The sequence below is a fragment of the Branchiostoma belcheri genome, unplaced genomic scaffold, assembly GCF_001625305.1.
Source record: "Branchiostoma belcheri isolate BF01 breed outbred unplaced genomic scaffold, Haploidv18h27 scaffold24, whole genome shotgun sequence".
Classification (NCBI taxonomy): Eukaryota; Metazoa; Chordata; class Leptocardii; order Amphioxiformes; family Branchiostomatidae; genus Branchiostoma; species Branchiostoma belcheri.
The window spans coordinates 2,116,188-2,133,362 of NW_017803843.1; the positions used below are offsets into that span (position 1 = coordinate 2,116,188).

The 17,175-nt window shown below is 39.8% G+C and overlaps 2 protein-coding genes across 5 annotated transcripts in view; both read right to left on the bottom strand.

The window, feature by feature from the left end:
- Positions 1-2,841, bottom strand: part of LOC109471148 (sorting nexin-6-like) — a 9,685-nt gene extending 6,844 nt beyond the window's left edge. For all 4 annotated transcript variants that reach the window (XM_019770384.1, XM_019770383.1, XM_019770381.1 and 1 more), the window contains exons 1-3: positions 2,767-2,841; positions 2,627-2,674; positions 1,184-1,288 (exon numbers count right to left, since the gene is read on the bottom strand). In XM_019770384.1, the coding sequence (XP_019625943.1) occupies positions 1,184-1,288; positions 2,627-2,674; positions 2,767-2,772 (159 nt within the window). In that variant the 5' untranslated portion in view covers positions 2,773-2,841. The remainder of the gene's footprint in view (positions 1-1,183; positions 1,289-2,626; positions 2,675-2,766) is intronic.
- A 646-nt stretch (positions 2,842-3,487) lies between these two features.
- The window catches only part of LOC109471107 (exportin-1-like), a 19,174-nt gene continuing 5,486 nt past the window's right edge, over positions 3,488-17,175 (bottom strand). The window contains exons 6-30 of the mRNA XM_019770320.1: positions 17,083-17,137; positions 16,845-16,960; positions 16,554-16,619; positions 16,237-16,285; positions 15,942-16,061; positions 15,651-15,705; positions 15,305-15,378; positions 14,397-14,555; positions 13,881-14,078; positions 13,496-13,634; positions 13,119-13,222; positions 12,879-12,956; positions 12,621-12,777; positions 12,354-12,433; positions 12,177-12,260; positions 11,833-11,967; positions 11,509-11,613; positions 11,174-11,252; positions 10,561-10,862; positions 10,205-10,373; positions 9,898-10,032; positions 6,265-6,368; positions 6,040-6,098; positions 5,732-5,828; positions 3,488-5,376 (exon numbers count right to left, since the gene is read on the bottom strand). Of these exons, the coding sequence (XP_019625879.1) occupies positions 5,230-5,376; positions 5,732-5,828; positions 6,040-6,098; positions 6,265-6,368; positions 9,898-10,032; positions 10,205-10,373; positions 10,561-10,862; positions 11,174-11,252; positions 11,509-11,613; positions 11,833-11,967; positions 12,177-12,260; positions 12,354-12,433; positions 12,621-12,777; positions 12,879-12,956; positions 13,119-13,222; positions 13,496-13,634; positions 13,881-14,078; positions 14,397-14,555; positions 15,305-15,378; positions 15,651-15,705; positions 15,942-16,061; positions 16,237-16,285; positions 16,554-16,619; positions 16,845-16,960; positions 17,083-17,137 (2,866 nt within the window). The 3' untranslated portion in view covers positions 3,488-5,229. The remainder of the gene's footprint in view (positions 5,377-5,731; positions 5,829-6,039; positions 6,099-6,264; positions 6,369-9,897; positions 10,033-10,204; positions 10,374-10,560; positions 10,863-11,173; positions 11,253-11,508; positions 11,614-11,832; positions 11,968-12,176; positions 12,261-12,353; positions 12,434-12,620; positions 12,778-12,878; positions 12,957-13,118; positions 13,223-13,495; positions 13,635-13,880; positions 14,079-14,396; positions 14,556-15,304; positions 15,379-15,650; positions 15,706-15,941; positions 16,062-16,236; positions 16,286-16,553; positions 16,620-16,844; positions 16,961-17,082; positions 17,138-17,175) is intronic.

Genomic DNA, 17,175 nt, shown 5'->3' on the forward strand with positions numbered 1-17,175 from the left:
CCAAATAAATCTGCCCTACTTTAAAATAGGTACAACTCGCATGAAAGTTTGTAACTGAATACACTAATTAAGTGCCTGTATTGTCCAGAGCTTTTAAAATATTTACCTGGTAGATGTTTTGATTGCATTACTCATGACCTCATGTCAAAAGAATGTCACAAATTACTTTTTAACCAAATATATAAGTCTGATTGTTGTGTAGCAAGCAAGCTAGAAAGGTAGGTACTGGCAACTGTTTTATCACCTTCAGCTGAAGACACATGACTATAAGACTGAGTTCTTCTATCTAGATTTCCCATAACAGAAAACATGGCTATCAGTATTTATTTATTTAAGAGAATATGACGTGGCAAAATAGATGGCAACCGCATTGCCAATTTTTACAGCATTTCCCATAAACTGATCCAAGAAAATGCCTGTTTTGACACAATCAGTAGTGTTTTCAATAACTGGAAGACGAGACACAAATTACCTATCTATCATTTTTTTTTAAATTCCAGTCATTTCTATCCATACAGAATGATATTAATGGATCCATACCAAAAAACACATAGTGTTATGTATTTAAATTTCAATTAGAAACCATTAAATATGATTCTGTTGCCAACCTGTTAATATCATTGACTCTCAAACAACTACTGCCTTCAACTGATATAGACTAAACAACACAGCAAAAAGAACAGTGATTAGAATTTACTGTCCATGAAAACATTATTGGCAGGATAACAACCACATGGCTAACGTAGAATGGTGATGAAGCAGAATCACATGGAATAAAATGGCTACAACAGCAATACTGACAAACTAACTACCTGTCATTATATTGATTTGCTTCTCTCATTTCTAAATATTAGCATTTACACCTGATATTTATTACATCACAACAATTCACAAAATGCTTTCCCATGTGTCATCTTTACTTGCAAATGATATGATTGAATTTGTTTGATGATCCTTTCTCTTGGTAATTAACTTAGTCTATAATTTCTGTAACAGTTACATAATTTCTGTTTGTCAGCAACATAACACATTCTATGGACTTATATAATCAATTTTACCTACCTACACGTACCTCCCCTCTGACTTCATTGAATTATGTGAGCCATAAGCCTTGCAACATATCTACCCAGGCCTTTCCAAATTATATGTAACCAATGGAGAAGATCCTGATAAAATCTCTTACCTTGGTGTGAACAGTAAATTTGACCCGATCCCTCTCACTCAGGGCATCTGAGATGTCAATGCTTAAGGTGTCATCTTTTGTAAGATCCACACTCTCTGTCCGTGGCTAGAAAGCAAAAAAAAAAAAAATCAATCAAAACATGTGCTTCAATGTTGTCACGTCTACATACATTTACCTCCACACTTGTAATTTGGTACATAAACAACAAGAATGTTGCCATCCTAAAATTTACATATTTACTTCACAAACACCATATACTGTACTCATATAGCAGACAAAGGCTAAGGTCCTTCAGGCATTTTTGGCAGAAATTTGAAAGGAGGCCAGGAGGCTGTGGCTTTCTGCATGTCAAATATGATGATATAAATATTGGTAAGACAAAATAAATATTCATTTTGTAGTTCCATATCAACATACTGACAGTGTAACAAAGTTACCACAATTTTCTCAAGAAAAAAAGTGAACCTTCTTCTTAGCATGGAAGAAGTCACATCTGCAAGGTTTGTTTGGACTTGAGTGATGCAAACTTCTGACTTTTGTTATGTGCTAAAGGTTGGAGTTTCAGAAGATTGGAACAGCATGCATTTCCACATGCAAATTACTTCATCTACCTTTCTGTGCATATATGTGCAATCACCCCACATAACACCTTTGTCTACGAGCTACGTACATTTATATTATATAGGATGGGTTAATCCATGTACAGAGATCACTTTAGATATCCAAAGTATTACCTATGGATACCTATGAAGTAATAGAAGAGACAGATATTACATTAAAGCTGGATAGAGCAAGTAGCAAAATGACATCCATAGCTTACATCATATGATGGGGTTTCACTCTTCACAGTGCAAGCAGGAAGAAACAGGTGAGACAGAAGGTCATTACACAAGAGGAGCAAGGTGCTAAACCACACGGTTAACACAGTGGTGACAGGTAACAAAGAACAGGTGACCAACCTATACAAATACTCAGGTGACACAACTCAGCAGGTGGGGGAAAGTGTCATATATTCACCTGATCAGCGGAATTCAACTAACAATTTGTAGCAAAATTTTGAGATGCAGACCGGTTACAGGAGCACCGAAACCCTCTGAAAATGAATCACGAGTCGATGTTGCTCTCCAGTACAAAGATGTCCAATAAACAACTGTCTTTGCTCATCTTCTGGCATGTGCTACGAACAGGAAGTGGGGAGGGGCAACTTCCTCTCGGCGAAACAACAATCCAGTTATGGCATAATGACCGTCTATGGACGTCCTTCTATTGTCAACTATCCGAATCAAAAGCTACTTTCTTTAGTGAGACTTCTTCTTCGGCCTCGGTAACGCCCCTTACATGGCCAACGCTTTGAAAATATGCTGGAAGTTTGCACAGGGGTGCAGGCCACGGTGGCCCTTGACCTCCCCGCTATGCTCTACGGAAAAGACGGCTCAACTGTACCTTGTTTTCGTCTTCAGCCAACAAGTCAGGGCTGTCATCCAGTCCGTCCTGTGTTGAGGAAAAGTAGACGTGAGTAATTGGAAGGATTCATGACACAGAAATAGCGGAAAAAAATAAAGAAAACCACGACTCCCACCCACCATCATGGCGCCACCTCTTCCCAACTCTACTCGTCACGTGATGATGTGTGTATGTGTTGCACACCGTCGTGCATTGTGGGAAGAAATCGACACTTTGACAACACCGAGCCATGTGACCAGCACGGTGCTTCAGAGGCTCCTCATGGTATTGGACAGTCATCCTCCAGTCACTGGCGTCGGAATCCATCTGCCGCGGATTTCAAACTGAATATGGAGACTGGTGAGGGGCGTTCTGTAAAGTTCTTGGACTCACCTACATGGGCCGGTATGTTAGGGCTAATGTAAAAGACTGCAAGCAAGAGAAGCCCTGCAACAGTCGCCGCGGCTAGGGCCACAACTCAATTTTCTGGCCTTTTTAATAAGAAACCAAATCTCACATCATTGTGATCATTACATTGCAGGCGACGCCCTTATGAAAGTTACATTCCATGTTCCTACATCCCTCTGTTTACTTCGTCAAAGGGCACCCTTCCTCCTACAGTACTCTACTCTACTCATAGGGAAGGGCGTGTCAAAATATTTTTTTAGGTAAATCGCCTATCACTCTACGTGCATTTGTTTTAGCCTCATTTACTGATTACCCTAAATACATGTACTGTCATATGTAAAGGCTTTCATGCACAGTTATGTACCTCTCTAGTGTATGTAAATGTGATAGCATAGAAGATGAAATGCATTGTGGATTGAGCAAAACAGAAGCAGAAGAAATATGACAAAAAACTCAACATCATCAAACTTTTATTGATGTCACATGTTGGTTTGACAAAGATGATTACACCAACAGCCCTACAAAAGTGAGCCATCACATAATTATGCTGAATTTCAGCAATTACATCTGTATACATTCAACTAGTCAAAGGATCATCCCACAGAAGCATGGAAATATACTGATGGTTATTTTCTAAATGGATAGGTTCGCTTTTCTTGACTGTAGTTTTGTCAAATATGAGACTTGTTTCATGCACCAAATACAGCTGAATACTGACATATATTTTTCATATACATGTAAATATGGAGTGAATTTCCAAATGGTAGTAATTATTATGACAAACTACTTAATGGCTCAAGCTAGGGGGATTGATACAAAAGCAAGAGTAGTGACAAAATATTAGACACAAATGGTATCAGTACAATAACAAATAACTCAATAACAAAATATAACAAAGACTATTCTACTAATGTTTCAAAATGACAGCTGCATGCCCGTCAGTGTTTTTATGTTAATACAAAATGCGTAACAAATAATAATGTTGATACATGATGTGACAATACATTTGCTTCCAATAAATGAAGACACACAACTATGAACTGGTGAGATTTGTTTGTTTCCCTCCAAGACAAAACTGACCAGTGCCAGAAACACTGTCCTAAATGTGATAAACAGTACTTACCAAAAAATGTAGATAGAAAAATAACACTTTACAAACAGCAAATTTTACATGTATGCAACATGGCCACATAATTGTTGTCACTAGTGTTACACACATAACTGTAACATTTAGCAATTCTGCAACATTCGTACATACATATTAGCCAAGCCTTCATCATCCCTCATGCCTTGAATTCATGTTACAATGCACTTAAACCTTTTACCTTCAGTTCAACACTTGTTCCCATCCTTACTTGAACAGTTTTATTCATGGTACCCTTTCTAAAGAAAATACCACCCTTTGCAACCTCACAAAGCCTTGCACAATATCTGACTGGGTTGGCAGCAAGACATGTTCAAACATAGCTGCCATAGGCTCACCAGAACAAACCTACTGGTACATGTATATACAAACTCTACTGCATTATTGCCAACACTTTAGTTCCAATGTAAATATTCTCTCTAACTATGGGATATCGGAAATATTATACAATTATGACATCTTCTTCACCAAATCCTCCATTTCAAGAATCCTCATTTCCTGCTTAGAAAGGTATCTTCATTGACAAAGGAAATGGTTGACTGAGTAGCTGCCTTCCTATCCCTTCACTTTCATGAAACTTTGGTTCCATACACCACTGGCACATCCGCAACAAACCTTTTTCAAAGGCAGCTCAATGTGAATTGGTCAGAGTGTATAATATAGCATACAACAACCTTATTAATCCTTATTGGTACTATCATTACAAAGACGATAGGAAGAGCTTTTCATCAAAATAGTATCCTGATTAAATGCCTCAAAGATCACAAGTCTCCTGAGTGGGTTAACTCACTTGACCTATTTTGCTGCTAAGGCAGATCCTACATTAACAACATCAATACACTGATAATAAGGCATTAGAGAAAGACTATTAGGTTAGAGTTTGCCTTAAATTGCTGTTGCAATGGGCTGGAGCAATGTTATCGTATATGCCTCGCAACATGTGAATGCTGCTTTGACAATAGTGTAACAATTGGACGTGTACAAAGTGGAAATCACAGAACAGTAATTCTGAGTAGACTGTGTCACAGTTTGAAGAGCTGTTGCCACCACATCAGTCCTGCATCTCCTCAGGCATGTCATGTGGGTTGATGATGCCAGGCACAGCCAGCTGAACCTTGCGCTTCTCTTCCTCGGCAGTTTTGAGAGAAGACTCGCGCTCCTCAAGGTACAGGTCAGACAGGTCTTCACCCGCAAACTCCTGCAGGACAAGATCATCCTGGTTATGTCACTGACACTTACACACATGAAGGCAAGGCCTACATGTAAATCCTTTTTAATAAGCACTTTCTGACATCCATGTACTGACAACCATTTTGAGATTGCTGTGTTAGATATTACAGTGCTACAGGACAACATCTGTGTACTGTTTGCGTGGATGGGTCTTGAGTTGGTTTGTCCTACTAAGTGTAGTATTCATATATACATGTGAACCATAATAATAATGAACCGTTCTTGGATGCGTGTGTAACTTACATACCGATATGTAACTTCAAATTCACAAATATTGCAGAGCCAAGATTGTGAAATTTTAATTCTATAACAGCCACACTTGCCTTGATCTGCACAAGGAAGTCTCTCAGATGTTCCTTGAACTGTGGAATATCTTGATTCAGACTGAAGAGGCCTGTTACAAACACCTTGATTTGTGCCCTTGGGAAAAAACAACAACAGATAGTTACTCACAATGCAAAGGTTAAGTTTATGGAGAAGAAAAATAGAATTGTAAATTTAGGAATCAATCAAAAAGGTACATTATGAATATATAGATAACCCTACCATTCAAAGCAACTACATAGATTCAATAACAATAATAATAATAATAATATCAAACTTACAATCTTATATACACGGGGAAACTTACGTTTGCAGATGTGGGAATGCTTGGCTTAACAAGTTGGCTGTAAAACCCTGTGTGGTAGTCTGATGAGGGCAAGAAAATAGGTAAGAAACAGAACAAGAGTCTGGTTGTAAGAAAATGAAGGAAAACTAGGATTGGAAAGAAGGTTGTACACCACATTTTCAACTCAACAAAAAATATCAATCCTGCCTTCACAAAAACAGAAATGAGGAAAACAGAGGGTCATACCACATTCTCTGAGGCTTGTGTCTCGGCCTTGAGTGGCACCAGAACCTTCCCTTGCTCCACCAGGCTGAACATGTAGGCAAGGATGGTGGCATGCATGGTCAACCCTAGACATGGGAAGAACATGTCAAGATGAGCAAAGACAAACCAACACAAAAACTTAAACTTTGTCAAGTAGAGGCCATCTGTAGGTTTGTGTAGCCTGGCTGCCATCCTGGTTAGTTTATGCCTGCTCCTATAATCAATCCACTGACCAGGATGGTACCCAGGCAGAGGTTTTGGTAGAGTCCTTCTATTGACTTTCAAAATTATTTATATGTTAAGGCACAAGGTACATGGATTAAAATAAAATCCCTTCACACTCCAGTAGGAGGCCGAGGTAGGAACTGTACAACTCAATGTTAAAGGACAAATCCAATACTTTCAGTTTTTGGGCCTTTCTACCCAAAATCCTATTTATAAATGGTGATTTATTGGTTTCTGCCAACCCCGCACATATTTGCGGTTATATCTGACCCGCTCGATGTTCCCCGGCTAGCGCCCGATTGTCCGCTAGGCGGCGCAGCGACTGTAGATGTGACGTCACCGTTACCATTCTGCTACTAGCGAAACAATGGCGGTCGCGTCTGTGGACCTGGATCGGCCGTGAAATCCTTCCGTTTTGAGCCACAGACAGACAGTAGTGGTGACTCTGACCCCCGATCCAGGTGATGAGAACGGTATGATGGAGGTGATGTGGAGACAGAGCGCTGGAGGTTGGGCAATCGATGTAAATAAATTTGTCAAAGTGTTGAGTGAATTGCAACGTAAACAAACCGCGGTACCGACCGGCTCCTGCACGCCCTGCCGGATCAGATCCCAACGAAAAATCAGCAAAGTTCGGAGGTTTGCCGGATGGAGAATCACATCGAAGTCAGGGTGGTTTCTAATGCATCGGTGGTCTGGACCGACGTTCTTTTTTAACAGTGTCTGGCAGGTCGTGGCAACAAACACTCTCCCGTACAGTGGGCATTTCCAGGCAGTTTCCACAGCGGCACCAGTCCCGGTTCCCCAACCTCCAGCGCTCTGTCTCCACATCACCTCCATCCCAACTGTTCTCATCGCCTGGTTCGGGGTCAGAGTCACCACTACTGTTTGTCTGTGACTCAAAACAAAAGGATTTCACGGCTGATCCAGGTCCACAGACGCGACCGCCATTGTTTCGCTAGTAGCAGAATGGTAACGGTGACGTCACATCTACAGTCGCTGCGCTGCCTAGCGGACAATCGGGCGCTAGCCGGGGAACATCGAGTGGGTCAGATATAACCGCAAATATGTGCGAGGTTGGCAGAAACCAATAAATCACCATTTATAAATAGGATTTTGGGTAGAAAGGCCCAAAAACTGAAAGTATTGGATTTGTCCTTTAGGAACATAACTCATGGGTAGTTAGCTAAGCATTAGTTATCTCAACCCGTCTCCTAACACCCTCCATCATTGCAGGTGCTTGTATATATAAGACTTGTAACCTCTCAGCAAGCATACATTGAACACACATGTCTTCTGCTTCTAATGTCTTTGTCATCACAAGCCATGGCAACTGTAACACGCAATGAGCTTCACCTCATCCAGCCACAGTAACCATAAAAACTGAGCAAAAAACTGCATTCATTCATTCATCCAACCAACATCTGTACACAAAGTGGCAATGTCACCTTCACTACCTCTGCACAGAATGCTGCCACTCAAGACGGAACACTTCACGATCTGACCTTGCCTATGGAAATACCCCTGCCTACTTGAATGCCTTTTATTTTAGCAGCATGCTGTTTTAGCATGAATGTAAACTGTGCTGTTCATGGCATTCTATTTTCTCCAAAACTGGAGGAAAGAGAGGATAGCTTCAGATTGTTATAGTGCCTACGCAGGCTTGGGCAACTTTCTATAGACAAGATCTGGTGGAGGCACCAGCTCTGCGTCGAAGGTCGGTTGTTCTGCTCGGTAACATGGGGTAGACACTAAAACAAGTTGTCAATAACTGAATAAGTACATCACACATCTGAGTCAGAGTAGCATTGTCGTTTTCATCCTCCAAAATTTTGCAAATACAGAATAATTTAATATGCACTAATCTTTCCTGTACGTACATCTAATTTTTTTTTGTAAATGATGTATTTTGACAATCATATTGCTGATTCACAGAAATAATATTCAGGACAAAAAATCATGCAGGAGGGAATCATAAAAATCTAAATTAGTAACATCACACTTTATACAAAAATACAGAGGATAAAGAAACACTAAAGTTTGTTTGGAATGTTCTTTGTATCTTCTAGACGTTTCATAGAGTGCTTCAGGCTTCAATATTGCAGAGTTATCAAAGGTTGATGGGGATCACTTGTTAAAACATCAAAATCTTGCAGCATGAGCATCACAGTACTAAATCGGATGATGAGCTATGGTAGCAAAATGCAATTGTCATTTTGAAAAATTGCAGAGAAGTTTTCAGACTTTTACCAAGACTGCAACTCATAGGGAATCTTATTAATACCCAAGTCCCAAGTGCTGATACATACATATAATAATATTCGATACCAGGTAATACAGCAAACAAACTTGTGATATACATTGTATGCCAGGGCTTGAAATATGCACCATCTGTTATAGGTACTTTGGACACAATTTTGCACATGTACAAAAGTGAGACTCATGTGATTAAGTACCATTTAGTCGATTGTTAGGGTTGAAGTTGAGATCACAAATAAAAATTGATGAAATAAGATTTTGCCTTATAAAGAGAAAAATCATATCTCCAGCCATGCATATTTATCTAACAGTGTAGGTATGTAAACTAGGAGACACAAAATGTGTCAGGTTCTGTTTCAATGACTACTAAAATATCTCATTGGAACAGGTGCTATGCAAGCAGCCAGTCATACAAACACAACCATGCACAAACAACAGACAAGGATGCTCATACATATAGGGATTGTGTCACATTCTTTCAAGAGACAATCATCCACAGCAACTACTGGAAAGACACATGCATTAGAACTATCACCATCCCACCATTTCGAGGGATGTTAGCGTTTCTGAAGCACCTTACAAGTGAATCTTCCAGAGGCAATGCAAACCCCATACAGCAATTTCCTCTTGTATTTATAGCAGCAGACTTTCACTATGAAGTAGTTGGGGGCAGTATCCATTTTATTTACAACATAGCACTGAGGTCATTTACAATTTCACTGGATCGCTCCAATCATTCACATTAAAGTTATCATCTGAGTCACTGCAACTCCTTGGTTTGTTGTTATGGTACTAGTGCATCTGGACAATAGCAGAATGTCACTCTGACACAGGCACACTTTAGACTGCAGATTGCCATTGCTAAGGGAGAGGGTGGTGCACCCCCAGAGGTAAGTCAAATGACGAGGTTCATGAAGAGTCTGAACATGCCAGAGGCAGGTTCTTGGTGGAACCAGGAGGACCAGAGAAGATTACAGAACAGGAAATATACTAATCTATGAGACTGAAAGTAGGACAACTAAAACTCTGCATCTACTTCGAGCAACACCTACTGATATTGATTGCAAACAACTAAATGCACACATAAAAGACAAACATCTTATTATGGATGGAGCTCCAGACTTTACATACCTGCAGTGTGGGAAGTGTCTGTTACCACTGAGAAGATGTGCTGCAGGATGTCGAAGTAGTATGTCTGGTAGAAGGACTGGGCAGCACTCTCCTCCTGAGACACATTCTGTAGCAGCTGGTACATGATATGCAACCCTGCAAGAGGGAAAAAGTTATTAGTCATAAACAAATAAAGTAGCATCTCACACCAAATCCAATGTAAAAAATGCTGAAGCATCAAACCTTGCAATCAATTGCATAAAACTGAATATCCTGAACCTAGGAGATTTATGACATGGATTAAAAACAAGTGGGGATGAGACCTTACCTGTGTCTGCAACATTCCTCATGGTGTGTTTAAAAGCCCAGATGATGGAATCTAACACCAGCTTGAACTGAGCAGGTGGAATGTTCAGGAAGGCTGAGAAACAATGGGTATTAACTGCTTGTAGAAGTAGGAAAAAGTTGGTCCTGTGGTCAGGGTACTCCTCAAAGTCCTGTTAGGAACAGACATAACCATATTATAATTAAAATTACAGATCATATGATACTAAAAAGTGGACAATTCATTTAAAGCAACACAGCTAATCTATGCTCTGTGCCATGTTCCTCTTCAGATTTTACATCAGTAAAAGCAAAATTGCCCATATCAACAAAGGAAAGCACCATCTTATGTCAACTTACCTTGTTGATCATTTCCAATGTGCACTCAAACACTGCATCAAAGATGTGTGGAATCTGTGTGGTAATATGGGCTTCCAGCTTGTTGACAATGGTTGCCATGGTGCTCAATACCTCCGGCTCCCTGGCAGCTGGCACGTTTCTCTGGTAGTCAATCAGCACGGCATCCAGCAGTGGAGGAACAAAGTTCTCCAGCACCATGGTGGGGTCTGTGGACTTACTGACCCAGCCTGAGATCAGCTTCAAAGTCTCCTTCTTCACTGTCCTCATGCTCTTTATCAGGGGCTGCTTGGTCACCATCTCACCTGAGGATAACGCGGATTGTTAGTACCCTATTCTGCTGCAGCTCAACAGTGACATGTAAATGGTCTGTCTACATGGCTCTACCTCCTGACACTACCTCCTTCTGCTATATTCTTTGAATACATTACCACATTATTTATCATGAAAACTTTTTCAATATCACAACAAATGTATTTCCTTCTAAAAACAGAGATTTGTTGGCCATTTTTCTACATAACACAATTTTACTCTTTTCATTTATGTCCTCAGTGACCTCTGGATTATATGACTACAAAATCTTGAGAAAAGTAAAGGAACCTTGCAGGCAACTTACCATTTGCTGCAATTGCTCCTGAGATGTTTTCACTCATGCACTTGTACACATTCAACATGTCCAGGTAAATTCTACCAAGCTGGAAAAGAAACAACAACAGATGTTTCAGTTTTAAGAACAGTCTCAGAAATATAACAATAGGACCCTTTCAAAAAAATTAAGATGTTTGAGAAGATGCTTTATACACATTTCAGAAGTCATTGATAAGATCCAATTTCTATACAACATGCATTGCCAACAACAAACAAACATTAATATTATGAGGGTATTCAAGGGACATCTGTATATCATGATAATATGATTTAAGAAAGTTGTAAAGGTAACAGTCTACATACCTGTACTACAAAGGGATGTCCCACAGCCTTGCAGGCTCTGACATTGGTCTTAAGGATGCTACCAAGCTGCTTTACAACCTCAGGTTCCTTCAGTATGTCCACATTCTGCAGAAGAAAAAACACGAACAGTCCACTTTTTGTATGGCTAGGTCAAATCCACTTACACCCTCCAGACAATCTTTAAATTTGTTACAAGCTTTTTTCTTATTTCTTGGACATCAACCAAATTCAAACGTGGGGCGTCATCTATAAAATAAGCCTTGTACAGTGAAAACTAAAATGTAAAACATAAAAAAATGCATTTGGCTTGCTTTACGGTTTTACCTTGGTGGCTTGCTGGATGATGCCATCCCACACCTGGTTGGGAAGCAGCATGTACTTCTCTATCAGGTGTTCCTGCACAACTGTGTCCGTCTGGGCTCCAATCATGTACCCCACTGCCTCATAAAACGTGTGCACCTGCAGTCAAATCATAGGCCATTAGTTTGTGAATATTTTCTGCACTCCAAAATACAACACCTAATGAAAGTAGTATTCAAGCAACAAAGATGCACCAGTCTACAAAAACTTCTCTTTCTACAAAATATCATTGATTTTGCAAGCAAGGTATAATCTTCACTTTTCGTTCACTTTCAGCTTAAGAATAAAACTATATGTATCTTTCTTACCTGCTGTGGCTGAAGATCACAGATAATCGTGTTGATGTTGTTAAGAATCTCATCAATAAATGGCATGACCTCTCCAACTTGCACCTGAAAATAATACATTTGTAAGAATCAAGTGATGACTTCTCTTAATCATAGTTTTAAAAATTCAAGAAAAGGAAAAATAGAAAAGCAACGCACCTGCACAAAATGTCGTCTGCACTTCTGAGCTATCTTGATGAATGTATCACAGGCCATGTCCTGCACACCTTCGTGGGTTTCTGGGGAGGGAAGATCGAACATCACATTTTAACCATGTATCTCACAAGTTACAGTATCATTTCTCCTGAAACTTCAGAAACGGAGTCTGAAGAGTGCAGTTTTACAGGACAACAGCTCAATGAATGCCCAAAATCTCTTTAAAAGTTGGTTTGTAAAATACAAGAAAAAAAACAGAATTGCTCTCACCATGCATGAACTCAAACAGTTTATTGACAACAGTCTTGAGGAACTTCCAGTGAGCTCTCAAGAACCTGGGATACTGTCCAACAACATACATGATGTTGGAGGCAATGATGGCTTTGTTGTCTTTCCCTCTCTTCTGTTCACATAGACCCAGCAATTCCTGAAGAGATTAAGAACAGGACAGTGAGCATATTCAAGAAACACAGAGGAACTTTATGCCATATTGTGGAATACTTTATGTCAACCTGAAAATGGACTAACCTTGATGACAGTAACCAGGAATCTTTTCTCATCCTCCTCATGCATTGCCCCACTGATGGAGCCAATAGCCCAACAAAGCTGAAACAGCCAAGGGAGAACACATAAACAAAACAGAAGTATACAAAATACCCATGACAAGTAAAATCAAGATGGGTCATTTTTACTTAAGATTATACTGTTAACCTGTTGCATTTTGTGACTATAGCTATACCAACTATACTATACAAACTATTCCCTTACTGTGTTGAGGTTTTTCCATGACCACTCTGTTCCATCCACCTGCTTCTGCAGCTTTTCTGTCATAATCCGTTCTGTGTCTGCATAATCCAAGTGAGTCAGGTACACTGAAAAAGAAAACATTTGTGTCCAACAGTCCTCCTGTTAATCATGTCAAATAGTACTGTACTGCACCATGACATTAAACAGTTATTTTCAGATGAGACAAATAACTTTCCTTCATTTCTAAGATGAAATCAAGATTGAAACATCTACATAGTAAAATAAACATGTAATAAAGACATCTCATTAAGAGACATAAAAAATGGTGGGATATTTTAACCAAATGTGACTGGTGAGCAGGACCTATTACCTTCCTACCATCAGGCATAAATGCTAACCTAATGTTTCCCTCATGTTCTTGTACAGGTTGATGGAGTCTGTGTCCTTCATAAACTCCCTGACGACCTCTCCCTGCTCGTTCTCCACCACCAGCACCTCCTCAGGCTTGGCCATCCGACACACCATCACCAGCCTCACCTAACAGGGAGAACCAGGGTGGGAAATTGGTTTGTACAATTGCTGCACACTGGGCCATCTCGGTGAAAAATCACATTATGCAAGAAAGCTGGGCAACCTCGACTGGACAACCAAACTATGTAGTATGACAACCAGCTGAAACCATGAGATAGATGTTATTTTGTTAAGATGTATCTGTCTATAAAATAACTGACTACTACTTGGTAACATGGACAGAAATCTATCATCCTTCAGATGCAGCCCTACCTTTGAAAGCACCTGCAGATACAGCTGTCTACGCAGCGGGACTTCTGGCTGTTGGCCGCCCAGGAGGAGGGGAGAGGTGGTGGATGAGAAGGGGCTCTCCCTGTACAGGTCTGCTGCCAGCGTGTTCCAGTATTCAAGGCAGATCTTGAAAATTTCAATCTCATCCACCTCTGAGATCAGAACAAGGTAGTGCAGGGCCTGCAACAAGACATTAGGCCATGCCGATAAAATCATCTGTTTTCGTCAGCAGACGGGTAGATTCTGCTCTTCTGTGGAAAAACAACAAAGAACCCAGCATCAAGCATTACCACTTCCACATGCATGCCACCTGCAACTGCTTTTTACAGACAACACACCATTTTGTATATGCCGATGGACAGATGGCCTTTATTCAAGACTCTTCCACATCTTGCTTGTAAAGATGAACTGAGAACATCCTGGTATAAACAAAAGATAACTAATAAAAAAAAAGAAAACAGCTACACACAAAACCCTTCTGGCCAGCCCAGCTCTTACCTCCAGTAGGATAGGATGTAACTCTGGGTTTTTCTCCACTAGTTGCCCATGCTCCTTCAGGAAGGTGGACAGGAACAGGCTCAGGTTCTGGATGAAGTTCTGCTCATCATCTTTGCCCTGAGCATATGCTACTTTGATGTTTGTAGCTAGAGGCAGCATCTGTAGGATCAAGAGGCAAGGGCTAAATTCATTAGAAGCAAATGCAATAATAATCCCGAGTTTTGTCCAATCAAAGTAGGCAGGAAGAAGTGATTTAGTCATTCAAAAATTGTGGGGTCGTGTGGCGCAGTGGTAGCGCATTTGGGTCACACCCAAGAGGTCGCAGGTTCGAATCCTGCCCATGTCATCGATCTTGTGCCCTTGGGAAAGGCACTTTACACGACTTTCCTCACTTCACTCTTTCTTCATTTAGAAATGAGTACCTAGCTTTGGTTAGGGACGTCCCTCGGAAAGGACGTTAAATGGAGGTCCCATGTTTGTTGACAGCCACACCCTACGCACGTCAAGGAACCCACCGCACTTATCAAAAAGAGTAGGGGACCTTACAGTCTGGTCTTGCGCTGATGTACGTTGTACATGTACAAAACTGGTGTGTTATGGCCAAATGCAGTTTACTGGTTACGCGAAACAAACAAAAATGTAAACTTGCAAGAATTTTCTAACATTTTCTGTATTGTGATAGAATTTGCTGTTCCAAGAGCAACTTGTTTATATCAGACAATTAAATGAATAAATGAATGGTTTATTTTGTATGAAGGCGGTATATCATCAAAGGGTCAGAACAATTAATCTAGTACAGATCTTACTCAAAGGGAAGGCATGTGGTATCTTATAATCTCATCATATCAATGTCCTGAGTTAGTTTATGATTATATCACACAAAGATGTAAAACTGGAGATCCTCTAACCTGCTTAAGTTGCTGCATTGTCAGGGTGAACAGCATCACGAATTGGTCATCATACTGGCTCACATTTACACCAGCTGGAAAGACAAAACACCAATCCAACAATGCCTTCCTGATTTCAGATTGGACATGAAAACAGCTGTTGCAACCATGTATGACCTAACACAGAATAATCTCATCAATCACATACATTTGTAGGTCATAATTCATAATTGTGATCATATTTCTTATATTGAATGATCAGTAAGATTGGTGTTATGTTGAGGCAAAGTGTAGGCTTACAATAAGAAATGTATCAAACAGAACACAGAACACTGAACACAGTGAAGATATCGTGAAAGTTTCTTACCAATCTCAGTCAAGCACTTCATGGTGGTATTCCTGAACATTGGCACATTCAAGAACTAAAGACAGGAAAAAAAAATCATATTTAGTTAACTTTGACATCAACAACCACGCAGTCAAATCAGATATCAGAAACACAGGCCTGATGCAAGGACACAACAAAAGGTCAATATAGTATGATTTGGGACTGTAGTTAACTTAGTTACATTTGGATTAAGAGTACTGATTCAAAAGTGCACTTTTGCTCGAGGTAGAAATATATGGCGCTGAAATCACTACTTTAACATTTACACACCTTATATATCAAAGTTGAAATCAGTTTGGTCTCGAAAATGTAGCCCAGTGGAATCCAGTTGAGGAACCTCAGCAATGTTTCCAATGTTGATGCCACCAAAGGTGCATTTTGGGAGTTGTCCTGGAGAAAAAGAATGAAAATGACTGAAGAAATTACCTTTAAAAATTAGAATGATGCTAGCAGCTCAAAATGTGCACTTGTATTGCACTGCAATCTTGAATGCTTGAGGAATTCATATCTTTTTATCAAAGTATCCAAACGATTATTGTTAAAATATAAATGAGTGATCCCTTACCATGACAAACTGGCACAGTTGGAAGATCTGAGAAAATTCATTACACATGCTGCAAGGAAATGAAAAAACAACACAATTCATTAATCAGGCCGTGGCTACCAAGATGCTCTTCAGCCTCTCTACTACATTACAATAATCAAATCATATGGTATACATGTACACATATACCAGCAATGGTACTTTATTTATTAATTTGCTGCCCATGAAAAAGCAGGAATATTTATTTATTTATTCGTTCGTTAGGAATATTTATGCAGACTGTCTGACAGCAAATCAGCCATTAATCTGTGCTAATTACAGAAGGCAGTCATATATACCTATCCTTGAGATGTTTGGCCTTCACTTGTGTCATCTGCCCACTGGAGAAATCAAACACCTCCTCACTGCAGTCAAACAGAACATCTTTTTAACCAAGTTGAATTCACCAGTGTAACAACATTAATCTCTATATGCACCTTATGACTGTGATAACATCAGAAAAGAAAACCGTGCTTCCAACACAGTGCATAAACTATCACAGAACCAACAGACAGGAGTGACTTAAGTTTATATTTTTGATTTGAAATACAATCAAAATACTTCAGAGTTTCAGACTTTTGTCCACTTACCTGAGCAGCTTAAGGATGAACATGTTGTTTTGGCACAGAGCTTCATTGGTCTTGCTGGCACCGACAATGTCACTAATGAAGGTTGGCCAGTTCTTCGGCCACTCGTGCTTCAGAATCTAAAATGGAATATACCCACGTTAACACTATGGCATAACATCTCACTGACAAATAGTAGCCTGGTTTCCTCAAAAAGTTTAGCCACGTTCATTGCTCCAGGAATATATACCATGTCTCTTACCTGCACCAAGATGATGTTCAGTTTTCCAAGGTATGTTTTTTCTTTCTGCAGAAAAAAGATTAAGTTACTGTAAGAATACATATGTTACAATCT